The 19,476-nt window shown below is 37.9% G+C and overlaps 1 protein-coding gene across 2 annotated transcripts in view; it reads left to right on the forward strand.

Moving 5' to 3' along the window:
• Positions 1 to 19,476, forward strand: part of FOCAD (focadhesin) — a 97,448-nt gene that overhangs the window by 69,960 nt on the left and 8,012 nt on the right. For both annotated transcript variants that reach the window (XM_069000743.1, XM_069000744.1), the window contains 16 exons: positions 1,206 to 1,247; positions 2,562 to 2,670; positions 3,178 to 3,294; positions 3,643 to 3,881; positions 5,310 to 5,399; positions 8,176 to 8,323; positions 10,240 to 10,359; positions 11,256 to 11,378; positions 12,215 to 12,292; positions 12,669 to 12,740; positions 12,907 to 13,009; positions 14,127 to 14,207; positions 15,260 to 15,388; positions 16,374 to 16,489; positions 17,744 to 18,004; positions 18,627 to 18,716. In XM_069000743.1, coding sequence (XP_068856844.1) covers positions 1,206 to 1,247; positions 2,562 to 2,670; positions 3,178 to 3,294; positions 3,643 to 3,881; positions 5,310 to 5,399; positions 8,176 to 8,323; positions 10,240 to 10,359; positions 11,256 to 11,378; positions 12,215 to 12,292; positions 12,669 to 12,740; positions 12,907 to 13,009; positions 14,127 to 14,207; positions 15,260 to 15,388; positions 16,374 to 16,489; positions 17,744 to 18,004; positions 18,627 to 18,716 — 1,918 coding nt within the window. The remainder of the gene's footprint in view (positions 1 to 1,205; positions 1,248 to 2,561; positions 2,671 to 3,177; positions 3,295 to 3,642; positions 3,882 to 5,309; positions 5,400 to 8,175; positions 8,324 to 10,239; positions 10,360 to 11,255; positions 11,379 to 12,214; positions 12,293 to 12,668; positions 12,741 to 12,906; positions 13,010 to 14,126; positions 14,208 to 15,259; positions 15,389 to 16,373; positions 16,490 to 17,743; positions 18,005 to 18,626; positions 18,717 to 19,476) is intronic.

Genomic DNA, 19,476 nt, shown 5'->3' on the forward strand with positions numbered 1-19,476 from the left:
TACACTGTTGTAGAAAAGATCCTTTATTAATGACTGATCCCTTTCTTGATAGGGTATAAAAAGGCCTATAACAATGCTGCTTTTGTAGGTTTCTCCTAAAAAAATTTCTGATCTATATTTCCTAAATTGTGATAATGTAAGCTATGTCAAAAATGAACAGAATTCCCTTTATCAGGAAAGAAATCAAAGCAGTAAGTGAACGGGAGCCCAGTAGTAGCTTTCTTTTCCAGTTCCCAATTATTTGCTTGGTTCCTCAGGGCTCTAACTTCAGTAGCCATTAAGCATTTTTGTTGCTCACTGGGTTCAACCTAATTGTGGACAACATGGTACAAACTTTTGTGTTAATCTATTGTTGTGTAAGTACTGTGCAATTTTGCATTGGTATTTACCAAGTTGTAAATGATTCTAGTGTGGTGGGTTTGAAACTGTGTAAAAAAAGCAGTGTGATTATGAAGGAAAATCTGGGGAGCTTTGTTTCAAAGCTTGAGTGTAACTCCATCTTATAACATACAGCCCTGTTTTAGGAGACAGTCTAAATTTGTCTTTTTCTGTAGAATGACATTCATGGCCATGATAGAATTGTATGTTCTAGAATAAAGGATCTCTCTCCTCATCCACACTTGTCAATGTAGGAGATTGATTGCATCTCTGCTTCGGTCCTGATATGAATGCAAACTGAAACAGTTGAAAACAAGTAGCCTATTATAAATAAATTACAATAATGTGGAAGAAATTGTAACCACTCCTATGGCTTTATTGATTCAGGTTGCTATACCACTTAATAGCATAACTGCCCATAATGGTTTCCAGAAATATAGTAAGTGTTGAATAAAGTGTAATGCTTGTACATTACAAAACATTCAGATTTCATTATGCTAGAACATACCACAGTATAATGAAACTTACGTTTGATGTGCTCAAAAATCAAATTTATGGCTCTTGCATGAAAACCAGCATTTTACAAAAAGTGATATTAAGTCAAATAAAAGCCCTTTATAAAACACTGGGAGTGCACATAAGCATGAAGGAACTTTGGGTGGTACATAGATATTTTTACAGATTAAATGCTTGTAATTATTTTGCACTAAGTCTTCTGATAGGCTGATACAGTTGTTAACCTAGAATGGACACATGTAAGGCTTAAGAGGAATTTAGCTGAGTATTCTATAATGAACATGGTGTAAATTCTTTCTATTCTCTTGCAGGGTCAGAGATATGTTGACCGATGTTATCAAAGGTGCCTCCAAGTAAGAACTGCTAAATTACTATAGATGATGGTTTTTTCCCATATTTTCAATAAAGAGAGGGACACTGCTCTTTTTCCTCCTAGGTCTTGTCAAGATGATGATTTTTACCTTCATTAAATTTAAAGCATCTAGGTTTCATGAGTGTGTAGATTTAGAAGCTTCTCTCTGAGGTACATCATGAAATGTAGCCTTTTAGAAGTTGATGATCAAATCAGCAAAGGTTCCATGCGTAAATTAGGAAATTATTGAAGGCAAGAGATACTGAGAGACTTCAAAGAACTTAACTAAATACCTTGTTGTAATTATTTGTAAGTATCTCTTTTCTGAAAGGAGATAGTTTCACTGTTCCAAATGATGACATTCCACTAAGACTCATGTATCTTGTTTTAAAAAGCAAAATAGAAATCCAGAAAATATTTTTACTGTGATAATGACATCTTTGGGTCTGGGATAAATGCCAGATTGGCAGTATAGGTATATTTTTACAGCAGGAGTCAAGGAAATTTTTAGAAATGGAAGACTGATGCAAACAGTCTGTTGGTCTGTAAGTGGTCTAATACAGTTTTATTGTTCAGCTGCTTTTGTAAAACAACTTAAGAGAGTTCCATCAGGATTATATTCCAGTATGTTTTTCTAGGAATGCTAGAATATCAACATACTTCCTTATATGCAGCTGAACACAGCTATATTCTCCCTCTTTTCTGTCAGTGGCAGGTCTTCTTCCTGGATTTCCTTACAGGTTTGCACTGTCATGGAAGTTAGCACTCTTTGAAACCTATCATTTTCCATAATATTAGTGGTTTCATAGTGTAAGGAAATAATTAAAAACTTTTTTTAAGATGATACTTCAATGATGGCTGCTCTGCTAAATCATGTGATGCTGTTGCAATGAAGTGGTATCTGCCTCTCTAGCATTCTCCATTTGAAGATATTTTTGTTTTGTCCGCTATGGAGATGGTACTAGCTAAGACCAACTGCTGCATTTCTGTAAGTGCTACTTGCTCGCAGAGTAGCAGTCCTGATTATAGTGGAAGGAAGCTTCTGCTTTTATACAATTTTGTGTGTGCTGGCCTTTATATAAAAGACAGACAAGAAAAAAAAGACCGAAACACTTCTCTTCTCTGTTTTTTCTCTAATTCCTGAAGACAAAATGTAACAGGTTTCTGCTGAGCTAGAAGAGAGCCCAGTGAAGTTGCTAGGTGCAAAGGCCTTCCCTCCTGGATCACCCGTGGCATAACTTTTGTGCTTTGAAATACATGTTTTGTTGCCGGCATCTCTATTATGTTTCTTAACTGTTTGCCTTTTTATGTTCAGAGACAGCCCAGTGGTGAAAGGAAACTCTATTTTTGCTTTAACTGGCCTTGCTGTTGCTGTAGCCAAATACGAAAGCAGCCTTTCCTCAGACACTGAAGGAGTGCCTGAGGTGAGTGAATCTAGGAGAGTCCCTTCTCTTGTGGAATACAGAGAAGTAATATGACCAGGTGTTTGGGGGGCTGGTAAGTGGATGTGAAGTACCTTTCATTTTCAAGTTCAAATTTCACCACACTCAGTGAATGCCATCTGTCAGATGCTGTGATCTATACAGAAACAGGTAGTGTGTGTATGGGCATTGTCACAAGAAGCATAATGACTAACTCATTTATTTGATGGTTTTGACAGATGAGATAGAGGTCACTTTATGGACATTGAAAGCCAGCCAAACTGTTTTTTTGTAATTTCATAATTTTTGGCTCCTCTGAACAGTGCTTGATCAAAAGTAGTGTCTGGAGAATCAACATTGGCAAGTAAATGATGCTACTTACAGTACACAGGAATGACAAAATAATCTCATTCATGATGGATCACAGCTGGAACATCAGCAGCTGAGCTTCTGTTAAGATAAAACTTGATTTAAGAAAAAATAATGACTATTTGGATTTGATTTTTGCAGACTGAACCTGATTTTATTCCTATGAAACACTGGATTTCCATGGTCACGGAGACCCTCTTGAGCATTGTGAATAGCCGCTACCAACCTAAAGGTCAGGTCTTCCCTTGGTTCTATCAGGTATGTGCTGTGGTACTATAGGCAAGGCAACATATTTCATACCTGTATTTCATACCTAGAGTTTTAATAATGAAGTTTCCTGGTTCTGTTTGAGCTGTAGTAGTTGGAATAGGGGAAAATCAAAACTTTTCTTGCTATTATTCTTTTTATATTTGTGTTTGCTTTAAATTTTTGTCTTTATTACTAAAATGGTAAAAGCAACATGCAAGGAATGTAAGATTACAATACATCTGTGTTCCTCTTTGCTTTATAGGTGTTCATTTTTAACTCCTGAAGTGCTGAGTGTTACTGCCTGGAAAGGAGTAAGAGAAAAAGAAATATAAAATACTCTCTTTTCTGTTTTTCTAGAAATCCTATTCAGGTGAAAATACTGCTAGTATTATAGCTCGATCCTGTGCAGCCACAGCTTTGTCTCTCCTGGTGCCAATTTTCATTGTATCATGTAAGGAGAAGATTGAGGAGGTCCTGAGTATGCTTACTGACAGGTTACCTGGGAAACCAAATGCTGATGAGTCTCAAGCTGTTCAAATCCACATGGGTCTTGGTTTGGGGATGTTCATCTCACGTTTGTATGAAGAAAAAGTCAGGTAAGAACTACCATATTTAGTGTAGTTGTGCAAATAACTTCCTTTTTCTGCATGTGGCCTTAAGCTCTGAGGAATTAAAGTATTTACAAGTCACAGGCAAATGATTCTTGAGGGGCTTTGTAATGTTTCTTAAAAGGTGTCTCTTATTATCAGTCTTCCCCCACACTTTAGCCCCCTCCAGAGCAATCCTACGTATTCTGTCATTCTTTCAGGATGACTAATTTTCATAATATCCTCAGGTACAAAGTGCAAAGCAGTCAGCTAGAAGAGCGACATGTGGCTCTTTTAAAAGGGACTAGTCACACTAGAAGACATAATTGTAAAATAATTCACAGTTGTCGTTGGTTGCTTTGTAAGTGGCGCTCTGGGCACTGGATAGTGTTCACTTACATCATGTGAGTTACACGTGTGAGGAAGGAGCTACAATGGAAGTACAGTAACGGGCTGTCTTTAAAGCATGCTGTTACAGCTATGTTTGCAGCACAGAGGTGTTCTGAAGTTGTTAGAAAATGCCTCCTTTTCAGAAAGGTTGGCCTCAGTTGCAAATTTCTGATGATTCCAGAGAAATTAAGAAGTAGGTTTGGCTTTAGACTCCTCCAGTTTCTTGACTGCTAGGGATTTTTGTCTTCCTATATACCCATAATAAATGTTTAATTAGTACACAAGCACAGGTACCAAAGAGATTTGATTGGCAGTTGTTTGGTGAAGCTAATGTTTCCAAGGCACCTGCTTTTGTTAAAACTGAAGCACTGCTGAGTTCTAATCTTCGTGCTTTGGTGTCTTGATGCCTTGCTGCCACTGACTCAGCCACATAATTTGGGAATGGTCTACTTCTGGATGTTCAGTCAGTGGGACAACTGAGCAACACACAAGCCTTAAAAGTCTCTTAAAGAGAGTGAAGTTACATCAGCCCAATGTTTTGGAGTATGTGAATCTGTATTTTGGGGGATTGTGGGGTTTTTTTTGTGTGGTGGAGGGTGTTAAGTGAATACATTTATGTAACCATTTCTTGCAGACTAGTTTTACTCTTTCACTGCCTTGCATAATTTGAAAGCGTAATCTTACACATTCTTCAAAGTCTTGTCTTGCCACAAATCAAAACTCATAGGGATGTAGCTGTAGCTAATATCAGATCATAGAGTTAGTTTCTATTAAAGATGTCCTGTACATTATGAAAATGGTGTACATGTTTTATAAGAGGGGAGTCCCTATGATATATTTGGACTGAGATGTAAATGCTTCTTTTTTTATCCATAAGTTAGGGAATGAGATGGAGAGAGATCTACAGAGCTAATAGTGTTAAATGTAATGAATTTTCAGCATATAAATAGTTACAGGTCTAGCTGAGATCATGTTTTATCAGGTACCTCCTCCCACTGTCCAGCACTGGATTTTTTTTTTTGTTTCTGTTTTGGTTTGGTTTTGTAGTGATATACCTGGTCAACAGATGAACTTGGTTCTCATGAAGTCCGTGGATGTGTTGGAGGACTGCTGCTTTGACACCAGTCTGGAGTACAAGTGAGTTTCCTTTATTACTGATGATACTTTATTTTGAACTCTACCTTCTTAATTCGCACTTTCTTCCTTAATTCTGCACAGAATAATGTAAGAATAGGGTAAGAAGACAACCTGTTCTGAGTACTTCCGTAGAATCAACAACTTGTGCAGACTGGAAAGGCCCTTTGGAGGCTCGCATCCTCCCTAAAACAGAGGCAGTCATGGACCTGGTCTACATTGCTTAAGTTTTTACAGCCAAGGTTTGAAACCCCTAAGACTGGAGACAATAAAACACGTGCCAATTGCCAATGAGAGCTAACCTAACATGGCAGCATGTTTCTCCCACAGTAGAAGAAGTTGTTTCTCTTTCAAATCAGGGAAGGAACCACAGTATCTTGAGTGGCTCAGTGTGAATGCATAAGGTTTTTTTGATTTTGAGCATGTCTCTGCCCAGCTCTTCCTTGTTCAAAAGCAACAGCAGTAATTACCATTTGCCTTTGCCTTCCTTTCTCCAGTGCACTTTCTGAAAAGCTCTGAGGAGTCACAGCTGTGCACCATTGGGCTGTGAACCTGTACAGCTTAGTGAGGATTTCTGTTGCCCTTTGAGTGGCACAGGGTGAGACACACCATACACAGGGGCTGTACCAGCTGTACCCCTTTGTTGTGCCTGTTGCTGCTGGTTTGTGCAGCCTGTTAGCTGGAGATCAAAGCCTCACAGAAGAGCCAAGCCAGACTTCTCTGGTGGCAAGAGGTTGCCAGAAGAACATGAAAGAATGGCAAGCAAGAGAGGGAAGATTGAAGAGGGGGTAGTTTTTTGTGCTGGCTATGGTTTTTAAAGGTTAAGAGGAAGTTGGTGTCTAAGAGTTCTGTGTGAAAAGAAGTAATGTACAGCTGTAAATGCTGCAGAGTTGTGCAAATTTTGTATTTCTGCACTTGTGAACTGCTATTCCAAGGGAAGGTCCTTTCCAGCCTTTTCATCCAGTGTGACATAGGCATGATTAGCTGTGAGAAGTAAGCATTTTCACCAGTGTTTCCCCTCTGCCAAACTGGTGATTTTCACTAAAAGTAGGCTGTCAGTGTTTTCAGTGTAGGTCTGCTGAGCCGTGTAGGTGTGGGAGTTGGTGCTATCCGGGCTCAGGCTGCCCCCGGTGGAAGGCAGGGCTCTCTGCAACCTGATGCTCTGGCAGTAAAACACTTTAAATGTGCTGGGAAATCTCAGATACCATGTAGATGACATATACTTAAATACTCATTTTATGTAGTTCACAAATAAGGTAGCCAAGTGAAATCAATTGTTAGTTGCAAAAAGGGCAGCAGAGAAGGTGAAGTTTTATTCCCGCTTTAGTCCCCAATTATGTTTTAAGTCTCTGTTAACAGTGAATAACATAAAATACTATAGCTCTAATGAGAAATTACATTTTCTTTCTATGTCGTTTTTTCAAAAAGCAGTAGTGTAAACTTGAATAAGAACATGTCCTTATTTTATTGGCTGTTCATGAATTCAAATATGCCAGTTACTTAAAAAGGTTTGTTTGATCTTTGTTGGAAAAAAATACCCCTCCCAAGACACCGCTCCAAGTCTTCTAGCCATGCTCAGTCATCCTTAATCCCCCGTTACTGTAAAACATTTGCTTATAAATATGACTGAAGTTATTCCCAGATGTTTCTTTTTTACCTAGCTGAGTAAAAACAGCAGCTCTTCCCATTTTTAACTTGGATTGGAGAAGCTTAGGAGAATGCCTAAGATCCTAGCCATGTTCATTTGACTGCTCACTGCTTGCTACAAGCAGTGTCAGGGAGATGTGCAAGGGGAAAAAAAATCATCTCTAGATAAGAGCTGTTTCTTTGAGCTATTGTGGATGTGTGCCAGTGAAAGATCACCTTCAGAGCAGTAAGCATCTCCTGTGCTTTAGTATTTCATGATGGAAGCCAGAACTGTTTGGAAGTTTTCTGACAAAAGTGGTGACTTGGAATGTGTTATGGGAGCACACATGCAGAATTTAGGAAGAGATCTTTAGTCCAGAATGGAATTTCTGATAAAATCTGAAAAAGAGGCGGAGACTGTGGAGATGTTTGTGCCAGCTGCCCCATTAAATTATGTCCTTTAAACCTATGTTCTGGTTGCAATTTTAAGTATCCTCAGCATCAAACAGTTAGTTATGCTGGATATGTCTGTCCTGATGAAGTTGCTCCACTGTTGCATGTGCAAATTTTAGTACATATGGGTTAGAATGCACACCTGACCATTCCTCTTATGAAATGCAGGTGCATACCTTCGTCTCTCTACAGCCATCTTAGCTGCTCTCTGGCTTAATCACTAGTTTCATTACTTTTGCAAATGGAACAACTGTTGTAGGAGCCTGACAGCACCAGATCCTAATACACCCGGTGAACCTGCAATTAGTATGTTTAACTGGGATTTCCAAGTTTGTACTATCAGGACAAATCACACGTAGAAGTTTGGATCATACTTCCTTCACACTAGTTGATGGTGCTTGTTATTGGGACTATTGGTTCTTCAGAGGCAGAAGGAATAATGAGGCTGTATGTGTAGGACTCATTATTTAAATACACATTTTATTCTTATGCTTTTCTTTCATCCGGTGTTTCCTGAAGAGGATGTGTGAAATAAAAAGCATTTGTAAAATTGATTGTGGTAATAAATTATCTACAGGGCTAGATATCAGGCAAGGCCAAGAGGTCTTCTTGCCCACAAACCTTGTTGGGGTTTAAAGGGAGTTCAGAGCAGCCAAAGCTGCTTAATCCTTAATCCTTTCTCTTTTGTTTTCTCTTAAAGCACTGGATGTATTTTAGGAGTAGGACTTGTTCTTTCATTTATGAGTCACAGTAGCCAAACAGAATCACGAGTGCATGTTTCCGCTTCATTGCGAAAACTCTGCAAATACCTGGACAGCAGTGAGGACCAAAGCAGAGGAGTCCAGGAGGTACGACCTATTTTATCACAAATTTTAAATCTTCCTTTTACTTTGTTGCCTCCCTTTAATAACTATAGTCTCTCTACTGAAGCTTTCTATCTGTAGTACTGGAAGGCTTGATTTCTATTTTTTTTTCTCAATATATAGGTTTGTGTCTGCTGGAAAAAAAAAGTGACAGTAACAACAATAATAAGAATAGAATAATGTGTAATGCTGCATAGACGTTAAGAAACTGCCTGAAAAGATAACAGACATGATCCTTTAAAGGTCTTCTTTAATTCCTTAACCCCAAATTAAATTGTTGGAAGTTGGATCTTGAGTAACTATGGATATGGGTCTCTTACATACAATTGTTTACTGCTCGTCTGATCTACTAGAAAGCAGACAACAAGTTACTCTGAGAGAGAACTTAAATGCTAATACTTCCTCCTTCAATATGCCTTCTGTATACTTCTTTGGAAGTTGGTGTCACTAGCTAATGTGAACTTTGTGCATGCTGCTGAGGCCCCATTTACTGTTCTCTTTATGTTTTGAACACTTAAACTGAGCTCTGCTAAGTTTGAGCATGCATTTCAGCGGGGTTTTTTTCCACTTTTTTTTCCTGTAAGTTTTGACATGGTCCATGCACTTGTCTTGGACCGTGTACTTGCCTGTAACTCGGCTGAGGTAAAACCTGAGAATGAAAACTGATGAAATTGGAATAGTTTTCAACAGAAAACAAAAATCAGAACAAGCAGATGTTTTGCACGAGAAAAGCAACCCTGTCTGTACATGATGTATGTAAGCCTGCAGCAGCTGAGCAGTTAGTTGCATAATCCTGTTTTTCCTCAGGAAGTTAATATAGATTGATAGTATTATTCTTTTTCCCCTGTTGGTAGTGTTCTGAAAGCTCTTTATTAAATGTCTTCTTCGATGGAGTTTAATTTTTTTGGCAGTACATATGTGTTGGGGATTAGCCTTTTGCAGTTTATGGTTCATGCATCAAAATTACTTAGAGCTATGAAATAATTTATCTGTCCCCAGAGATCTTCAAGTGCATTGTTGAAATTAAACTGAGTTCAATACAGCAAGTTCTGAGATAAAAGGCAGCAGCTGTTTAACATCATGAGATAGTTTGGGATGAGAAGCAAAACCTACCCTTTTCAATTAAAATCTCTGTAAGGATTTGTGCAGTTGAGTAAAACTTGGCCAGCACTCTAGGATGAATGCTACTATATGAGATGCACAAGAGGCTCTTTCAGAGCTGTAAATAACTTGGATATAACCCTTTACTTGAGAAGTAATTTTGGCCTGATGCAGCAAGAGGTACAATGTGCACATTACTTGCTACAGGTCAAATTGTTGTCAATCCTGCACAGTAGGTGGGTGCTCTCTGCTTGCCTTATAGTCATGTGTTGTTCTGCTGCTTAACTTTGGTACAAAGGAGGTTAAAGAGTTGTCACACTTGTCTTGTTGCTAGTTCAGACTTCACTTCCTTATTCTCTGTGACTAAGGCAGGAGAACAGAAAAGTGGTGTTGCTGGTGAATCCTTCTGGAAGGACAGGAGGGTGTTGTGGCCTATGCCACAACAGTGAGAGACTGTTCTACGTGCTTATTTTCTGGCCTGGTGGACCTGTGTGTAGTCCTGATGGGAGCACAGCATGCTCAGTATGCTTACATAAATAATGATCAGATACTGTTTTGAGAGAATACCTACATTTGTGTGGAAGGTCAGGAGTTTGACCTCTGTAAAATCAGAAGTACTTCCAAGCTTTAGTTGTGTTTGTTTAACATTATTAGCATCAATGAAGAATCTTTCAGAGAGGGAATAAACATCTGAAAGTACTAATTGAAAATGTTTTGTCTTTTTTGTCATGCTGGTGCATTATTCAGTGTGACCATTGCTACAGTGAGCTTGATTAGACACTAATTAAATTTTTTTTCAGGTACTTGCCTATTCTGTGGCCTGTTCCTGTGTCTCCGCTTTCAGTGTTGGAATCATAGAAGCAGCTGAGGCTGAAAAGGCCATGAGCAAGCTACGGACCTTAGCAGAAAATAATCAGCAGGTAATAATTCTGTATTTGGGCTTTGCTTCAGTTCTCTTTTTCTCTTTATCTATTTAATATTGGATAGTGCTTTACCCAGACTGTAATTCAAGACAATTATATTGATCTACTTTCATCATTAACTAATATTGAATGTATTGTGCATACCGTGCAATTACTAAGACTCCCACTTTATTCATTAATGTGTGTAGTGATTGCCAGACAACAAAATAAAAGCAAGTTGTATGTGTTTGATTGCACTTAGAAGAGAAATTGTCATATTTGGTGCCTTTAGTCCCTGTGTCCTGCCATTTTTTGTTTCTTTTATAGCATATTTCTATAAATTCTTTTTCTTGGTGGGAAAATACATCAACTGTTCTCTTCTGAATTTTTGCTTTCTCTTAGCCTCCAGACAGTGCATCAAAACCATAGCAACAGCTTCCTCCAGGTGTATGTTTCATCCCTGTTGTCCTAGGGTACCCCTCAAATTGCCAAAAATAATCTCAGTATTTTAGTGAAAGTTCTTTTCTGGTTAATGTTTGCCAGGAAATGAAGGAGCCGGTGAAGGCAACCATTTTGAATCAAAGCCTGCTATTACACTAATCAACTGTTCAGAATGTTTATCTCAAAAATAGGAAGTCAGAGCTAATTACCTGTGCTAGAGCTTTTTATCTTCGTATCTACGAAAATCTAAAACTAAGGCTCTATGTTCCAAAGATTTAATCTCAGAAAGTCCCATGTCACTTGACATGAGAAAACACTTGAAATAAGAAAGTAGCTGGTATTCTAGACAAAGACATATCTTCTAATTGTTGGGAAATAATAAATATCTAAGTAATGTTTCAATAATAAATATGTAAAAGAATATAGAATCCTTTGTAAGATCTGTTTTTTAATAAATTCTTTTCGCCTTACAGACCTACAGTTTTGCTTTAGCTTTAGGTGCAATGGTACATGGATTGTCAGCTTATGGTCATGGGAAAGCTGAAGACCTGAGTAACAGACTAATGCCAGCCTGGATAAAAACTGTGCTTGCAGAGGTAAAGGAGTTTGAATTCATATCCTGGGTTTTGTACTTGTTCTGTTGGTTTTTTTTTTTTGCATGGGTGGGGGTAGAGGAGGGTGGGGAAGGGGTGGTGTGCAGTTTAAAATTAAAGTAGGGACATAATTTTCCTTGCTTCTGCAGGAGTGATGCTAGAAAAAGTTATGACTATCTGAATGTGCTGTTTAATTGATATTTGGAAGCAAGAGTATAACTTTGGGCTGTTTGCTAAAGGGAAAAGAATCCCTGTTTCTCTTCTACCTGGATAATATATGAGAAATGCTTATCTCAAAGAGGTCTTAATTTGGACATTTTTACTAATTTGGAACAGTGTCCAAGGATAAAATCTAGATTATTAAGTGAAAATGTCTTGTGAAATTAGGTGCTGCTTGTCAAAACTAGAGTAAAAGAAGGGTTATTATAGTGCCTTATTTATAATCATTTCAATTTATCTAGAAAAGTTAGGTGTTTCAAATCAAACTCTAAACTTACAAATAAAAAGATTGCAGCTGAAGGTAATAATCAGGTTTTGAGTTGAATTTGCACTGGTATATTTTGTGAAATACAGATTGTGCTAGGGGAAAAAGTGATTTGTCAATCCATGATGTTTTCATATTTAGAGGAGTGAGGAGGAAGCTCCATATAAAGCTTTCATTCACCAAGAGAGGGATTAATATTATCTACCATGCTGGAGTCTGACCTGAAAAGGCTGTTGGGATTAGAGGTGCACTAGTGATAGTAGTCATGGTTTTTAAGTTGGAAGAAACAAGCATTTTGTCCTACGGTAGTGTTGTGTCATCACACTGACTCCCTGGTCCTGAATTATGTTTCCAGGGTTCTCCAACAATGGAGCGTCTGGCTGCTGTCAGTGGGCTGGTTGCACTGGTGGGCTCTGAAGGAGGCATGATACAGGTGAGAATATGTACGCAAATGGTAATCTCATGGAGAAATTTGGCTAGAAGGCAAGCATCCTCCCCATTGCTACAGCAATGGCTGTAAACCAGGGCATCACATTTTTGTAATAATTCATGTTGGGTACATACCAAGTAATATTGAATTGCAATCCATAAAATGGCATCTCTTCCATTTTGCCATAGTATGGCCCATGTGCAATGCCACTGGGGAAGAGTTAACAGCCATGTAAGCTTTCTTCTGTTCTCTCTCCCACTCCCCAGAGAAAGGCATCGGTGAAAATGTAATCTGTCTTTTCAGAATTTGTTCTCTGTTTGTTGCTTCTTTTTTTCCCTCTTAGAAAAGTCACCTTTCTTTCTTTCTTCTTCTCTGGCAGCTGAAATCTGAGAGCATTCAGTCCTCACACTTTCAAAGTAAGCTGAATGAAGTGATCAGAGCCCTTACACAGGTAAGAAGGTAGCCTCTGTTTCCTCCTTTGGAAAATGGACTAGCATACCTTCACACCTTGCACAAGCAAGCCAAATCTGTTTGAAGGAAACTACATAGCATTTGTATCCAGCTTGAATGAGGCAGTGTAGGGAAATTTGTCTAACTAGTGGTTATTGTCTCAACAGATTATTAGTTTCTCAGAGCAGATTGGTCTTCAGACAAATGCAACAAGACTTCTGGGACGCCTTCACATGTCCTGTTTATCTTCTACCCAGAACAGGGCATCTGGTAAGATGCTTTATTACTGCTGCTTAAAGGACATGTAGACATAGCACATCACTAAAAAGACAGCAAGGGACACGTTAGATAATACAGGTTAGACACTGAAGACCTATGAAGTGACATGACAGCCTTTGAATTGGAGATCTCATGGTCCCGTGTGCCTAAAGGTTGGAACATGAAGTATGAATCAGTGTACTGAATAGGATCCCCCACATCTGCCTTTACTTCCAGTATCAAAGTAAGGTTCTAAATTGTTCTGGTCAAACTTGTATATTGCTTCTTTATTTTTTTTATAGGATAAACTGTAAAGAGGTTTTACAGTTCATATGGCACATGTATTTGACATCTACTCTGTGCCTTTTAGAACTGATTGATCTACTATTTGTTTTAGCACTTCCCACTGTATAAAAAAATAAGTACTTAAAAATTAGTCCATAACAAGAAAAAGATGACTCTAGAAATATTTTTCTAGAAGAGATCTCTGTTTAGCTGAAATAAAGAAACTAGTGTTCTGTGCCCTTTCGGGGCAGCTGATACACTAACTTCAACTGTTGTTTCAATTTTCATTGGTAAAATAAAGGCAGGATTACATCATTAGTAAAATACCAATAATAAGCACAAACTAATGAAGTTGAAGCTATTCACTTTTGTGTGAACTAAACTGGGAACCAAAACCACAAAATGTAGATGAACATTACTGAGAAAAAACTTCTCAAAGTTTCTGATTTTATGTATGCCTGCCTGCATGCATGCATACCTAAGGTTAGATAGGTGCGGAATGTCTCTGCTGTATTAAACGTCGTAAAATTTTGAAGCTCTCCCTTTCAAAGTCCAGCTTGCAGTGCCCAATATATTTTTAAAGGAGTTCTTATCCCTGGCTTTTCAGTTGATCTGTGAATTTGTTTTTTCAGGTCTGGCACCTCTCACCACCAGCAATGTTTAGCTTGCCTTAAAGGTGAAAAGGCCAATATATCTATCAATCTTGTAGTCTAAATGCTCTGAGTCACCTACAGAATCAATTAGCTCAAACACAGCTCACTTTGGCCTTTAAATTTACACTGGAGCAGAAGGTTATAATTTTTGTTGATGTTTTAGAATATAAGCAGTCTTTTTATCTTCACAGTTCCTCCAGATTTTAGCTACCTACCTGTAAACAGCTTTATCAGAGCAGCCATTGATTTTGTCATTGAAAGCGGAAAGAAAGGTAAGAAAGGATCAAACTACAATATTCCTCTGGGAAATTTGTTATGGCTGTAAAAGGTGTCCCTAAAGACTTGCTTTTATTTGCTAGGAGAACTTTTCTAAGTACAAATTCAGCCTTCACTAATGTGAGGTATTTTAAATAAAAATTTAATTACTCTCAAAAAGATAAGGTAGTATTGTGTAGTTAGTACTTTAGTTTTCTCCACCTAATTTTTGACTTTTAAAACCCTTTCCCCTTCCCTCTCTTGGTGAGATAATGTTTCTTCCCTGTAAGAATGAAAGTCAAATCACTTTAAGTGTTAGCTTGTATGGTCAGTTCATATTCCATCATGAGTCTAACTTTATGCTGCCCCTTATTTTAGTGATGCTAGGTTAAGATTCTCTGTAACAGAGTGGTATTGTAACAGATTACTGCTGTGATAGATACAAAGAAGCCTGAAGAAAGTATGGTCTTACATGAGGAAGCCTGATAAACGATAGGTATCTTGGAGTAAAGTCTTAAGGAAGATAGAGAGAGAGGATTACTCCTACGTGGAGCTAAGTGAGCTCACAGCTGTCTATAAAGCAAGTTTTGCTTTAAATGGAGGTAAAAATGGCCATGTTTTGATCCCAGGAGGACTGAGTTAATTTATGTTAACGTAACACAGTATGTAGCAAAGGTTAGCATTAGCACTTGCCTGACTGTTCTTTTGGCCTGCACCTACAAGATGAGGAAGGAAAGCAGTGTCAGAAAACTTTGCTGTTCTCCCAAGAAATGCAAAAATACTACCTTACTAAGTGTGGAATATCTGTAATTAACTTGTAAATTGACTCAAGAACAAAGGACCAGAAAGTTTCTATTTATTAGTAACAAAAAGCCATTTTTGATAGGAGATTAGCAATGTAACTGTTGATTATAAATGAGATGGCTAATTTTCAGATGCAAAAGGAAGTAACAGTGATTTTATAACACTTCCCAGTTCTTTACGACAGCTTGAACTAAGTACAGTGTTATCTATTTTTTGCTGAGCTGTTCAGCTAAATATGTGTGTCTGACTGAATCTTCTGTTGTAGGCCCTGAATCTGTCCCAGCTGAGCTGGTGAAAGTAGCACTGACACCCATTGCGTTAGTTGGAGAAAGCCATCAGTATCCACCTGTAAACTGGGCATCCATTCTTTCTCCTTTGATGAGGCTGGACTTCGGTAAGAGTAATAGTTTCCTATTAAGACTTTTGTATTCGTCACAAGAGTTCTTTACTAATGCAGCTTTCACAAACTTTGGAGCCCTCTTCAGGACTTGAAGTTAGTGTTAAAGTTTTATTATGTTTTCAAGACTGACTTTTTAGTGTTTGCAAGTATATAGTTGTGATCACCATGTGGACATTGTTTGAACTGAAGAAAAACTAAAGAAGATCAAAGCTGAGAAGTTCCCTAAAATGCTGGTGAAAGTGGCCTGAATATTTCATTTGAACTATTTACATAAGAGCCCATCATGAAACTCAACTAATTGTATCCTGTTTTCAGTACCTGCTAAATGCTTGGTCCAGTGCCCATATCAGAGGCTGTGTGCAGCTTTTTCACACATTTGAACTATTTGACTGTTCATCTAGCTATCACTAGTTTGAAATACAGTTTCTACTAAATTACACTGGGTGATAATTTTCAAAATAATGGAAAAAATTTCCTGTACTAAGGTCTGCAGTTCTTGTGAAGACCTGAAACTTGTTAAATGGCTGGAGGATTTTTTTATTCCTGCTTTTCACTTAGGTGTCTTACTTTTGTAAATGAGGAAATTTGCAGAGGAAACAGTAAGTTTGTTTTGTGGCTGGTTTTAGCATCTTAGTCCAGGAATATTGACTCATTTTTCTTTCTGTGGATTAAATCTTACCTGTATTTGGCAAGGAGGGGTTTTTTTTAATTTTTACTTCTCTTAGCATTCCCACAATTTTGTTCCTGAGTGAATTGAAATAACTTGAACAAATGCTGAGATTTCTTGCTGAAAATGCCTGAATGGGAAGAGGAGTCTTCTAACATGTACGTGTTAAAAGCTTTAAGTAGTGTTTTTAGAAAAATAAGTTGTAATGTAGTGCTCTAGTAGAACATTAACCCCCCTTTATTTTAGGAGTTGAGGACAAATTTAAAGGGAAAATAATTTCTTTATAATTTAGTTTGTTTTCTTCTGTTTTAGGTGATGAGGTAAAAAATCTCTGCCTTCAACTGGCTGTGACACAGGCCCAGTCATCTCAAAATGCAGCAATGCTTTTGGGGATGTGGGTGGCACCTCCCCTTATCTACAGTCTCAGTGTACGTATGTCAGAAAACTTGTGGGAGCTCAGCACCTCTTTCATATAAAATTCCTCAGTGACAATGTTTAGGCTGTCTCACCAGAAAAGGATTACTGGGTTCAGAATTAATCAGAAATACCATTTAGAGAGCATTTATAGTGAGAGAAAGGTTATTCTGGGGCCTTGAAATTCAAGGCAGACTTAAGACCTGCTACGCTTATTTTACTTTACTGCTTAAGACCTTTTTTCCTCTCACTCATTTCATGCTATAGCTCTGATAACCTGCAGACATAAGGCATCACATGTAGGGAGAAAAATTATCTTTTATTATACCAGCTGATAGTCTCAAAAAAAAGGTCCACCCTAATCTGTCCAAAAGCTTACCTACTTTTTCTAGCAAGGTCTCTTGATCTAGCTAACTAGTAAAAAAAGTTATGTCTTGAAAATCTTGCCCTAATTTGGTAGATACCCAGCAGACTAGCCTACAGCATAATCAAATTTGTGCTTATCCTTCATTGCTGTTCTGTTCTTCTGGAATTAAAATGCGGATTCCATGGTACAGTATGTAAAATTCCCTGAATCCCACAGAACACTCGACTGCACATTTCTGTCATTTTATACAAGTTCAGGAGCAGATTCGTTGACAATTCTCAGAAAATTAATTGTTTGTTTCTGTGATCTCTTAATGGAGTGTTTTTGTTTTTAATTCATTAGTCTTAGATATGCAAACATTTGCTGGCAATTTTAAGATACATAATTTGTAAGGTACCAAAAAAGAGATTTTATCTCTGACTACCACTTTTCCAGCTGCAGTGGGAATGTGAGGTCACAAAAATGAGGTGAGCCAAAGAGTATGTAACTCTGCATTTCGCACAGGTTATTAATTCTTCTTCACAGCTAACAACATTAATGGTGCTATGGCTACTGTACTTCTGTCCTTGACTGTCTAGACAGTCTCTATGCTTTATGTAGGAATGCAGTGGGCACCGTGTAATAAAATTGCTCTGTCTGCACAGAGATGTGATGTTTAGGGTTCACTGAAAGTAAGTTCTTCAGTTTTTAATGAAAACATAATATTGACATGTTTGAATTAACTCTTTTTAATTCAAACAGTTCATCAAAAAAGGGAAAAAGAAAAGAACTGAGAAATATTTATGACTTTCAGTGCTTTTATAAGTGGTGTTTGAGCCACTTCTTTTATAGTTTTATCCAACAATAGTTCAAGGTCAGTGAAGAACTAGAATTTGAAACAGCAAAAATTTTTCCTTTTCAGATGAAAACTCAGAAATACCTTTTCATGTCCCTGTCCCTGTGGATGCAACATGTTGCAGAAGACAAACTGCAGTCTTTTACAGAAGTGTTTCTGATACAACAATTTGAAGTGAAGAAGCACACAAAAAGCCCAGAAATTTGCCAGTGTGTTCTACAGGGGCTCATCCAGGCAATGAAACTTCCCAACCCTGCCCAGTTTTGCTGGAGCTTTTTGTGTCAGGCTGTGGAGAAAATATATGAGCTTCTCCCTAATGAGGTTCAGGTAAGGAGTAAGTATGAGGTGTATGAACACTGTAGCTAGATATTTTTAATGATGTTAAGTCCCATCTTTTTGCACTGATGCATCAGATTCGAAACATGAATTAGATACACAGTTTTTAAGATAATGGTTAAAATAGCGGCATAATTTCAATTTAAGTTACTTTTGGTTATTTTAGAATATGACATTGTGAAACCTATCTAATGTACACTCCTGCCTCATAAATGATTCGGTAGTGGGAAAATACAGTATTAGTACTGAAATAAATGTAATTGAAAGAGAAGAGGTCAACAATGAGAAGGTGCCTTTTTTTCCCACAGAGGATTCAGCTTCTCACAATGATTTAAAGAAACTATTTAGCTACAGAAAATAGCTCCAAGGAAAGGCACTTTTCTGTTAAAAATAAAACAAATTTTTGAAAGTGTTCAAATAACATTATTCTTGTAGATTGAAGTACATTAAATTCCCCAGCAAATACAGGATTTCTAAAATAGATTAAGTAAAGTGAGGCCAGAGGATAGATTAATTATTCATCATTATCATTAACAAGTTCCTAAACTCACCAATTTTGATGATGAAAGCTGGAAATAGACATTTAGACATGCATTTACTTTTCTGTTTCCAGAGAGTTGAACTGGAGATGTATATCGATGTAGCAAGATGTATCTCAGAAATGGGTGATTCAGAGATCGATCGCATTGTCCAGATCTCCAAGGTAATTACATTTTAGCTCTGGTCTTTTATCACCAAATCATGTGAAACAAGCAACCTTTTCATTTTTATTGTCACCAGACTGTTTTAGCTCACTGGGAGGAGGGAGCATTTAATTGTTTTATCTGATGTGTAGGTAAGAATGTTCTGGATTTAATCTGCAGGCAGCAGAGAGAAGCAGAAGTGGTAAGAATCCATATCCCAAACTTTCTCAAAGCAACGGAATTTCTCATGGTTTCACCTGGGAGCTTTAAACTGGAGAGTCTTAAGTAACTTGGTCAGGTGGTTGGCCTCTTCTCCCAGGCAACCAGTCCCAGACAGGACGAGAGGACAGAGTCTTAAGTTGAGCCTTGAGAGGTTTAGGCTGGGCATTAGGAAGAAGTTCTTCACAGAAAGGGTGATTAGACATTGGAATAGGCTGCCCAGGGAGGTGATGGAGACACCGTCCCTGGAGGTGTTTAACTAAAGACTGGATGTGGCACTCAGTGCCATGGTCTAGTTGACAAGGTGGTGTTCAATCACAGGTTGGACTTGATTATCTCAGAGGTTTTTTCCAACCTAACTGATTCTGTGAAGTTCCTTCTGTTAGCAGAACAGGAATGGTGTGAACCAGAGTGGTGGCAGTATATCTTCTAAAGCCCAGACCAATGATGCAAACAGCAGACCATAGTCCTCTTTGGTTCATATAACCACCTGCTTGAAATTGGACTGTAAATGCATCCTGGTGACTAGCTATCCTTGAACTGGTGAATCTGCACTTCTGT

Source organism: Aphelocoma coerulescens, assembly GCF_041296385.1.
Source record: "Aphelocoma coerulescens isolate FSJ_1873_10779 chromosome Z unlocalized genomic scaffold, UR_Acoe_1.0 ChrZ, whole genome shotgun sequence".
NCBI lineage: Eukaryota > Metazoa > Chordata > Aves > Passeriformes > Corvidae > Aphelocoma > Aphelocoma coerulescens.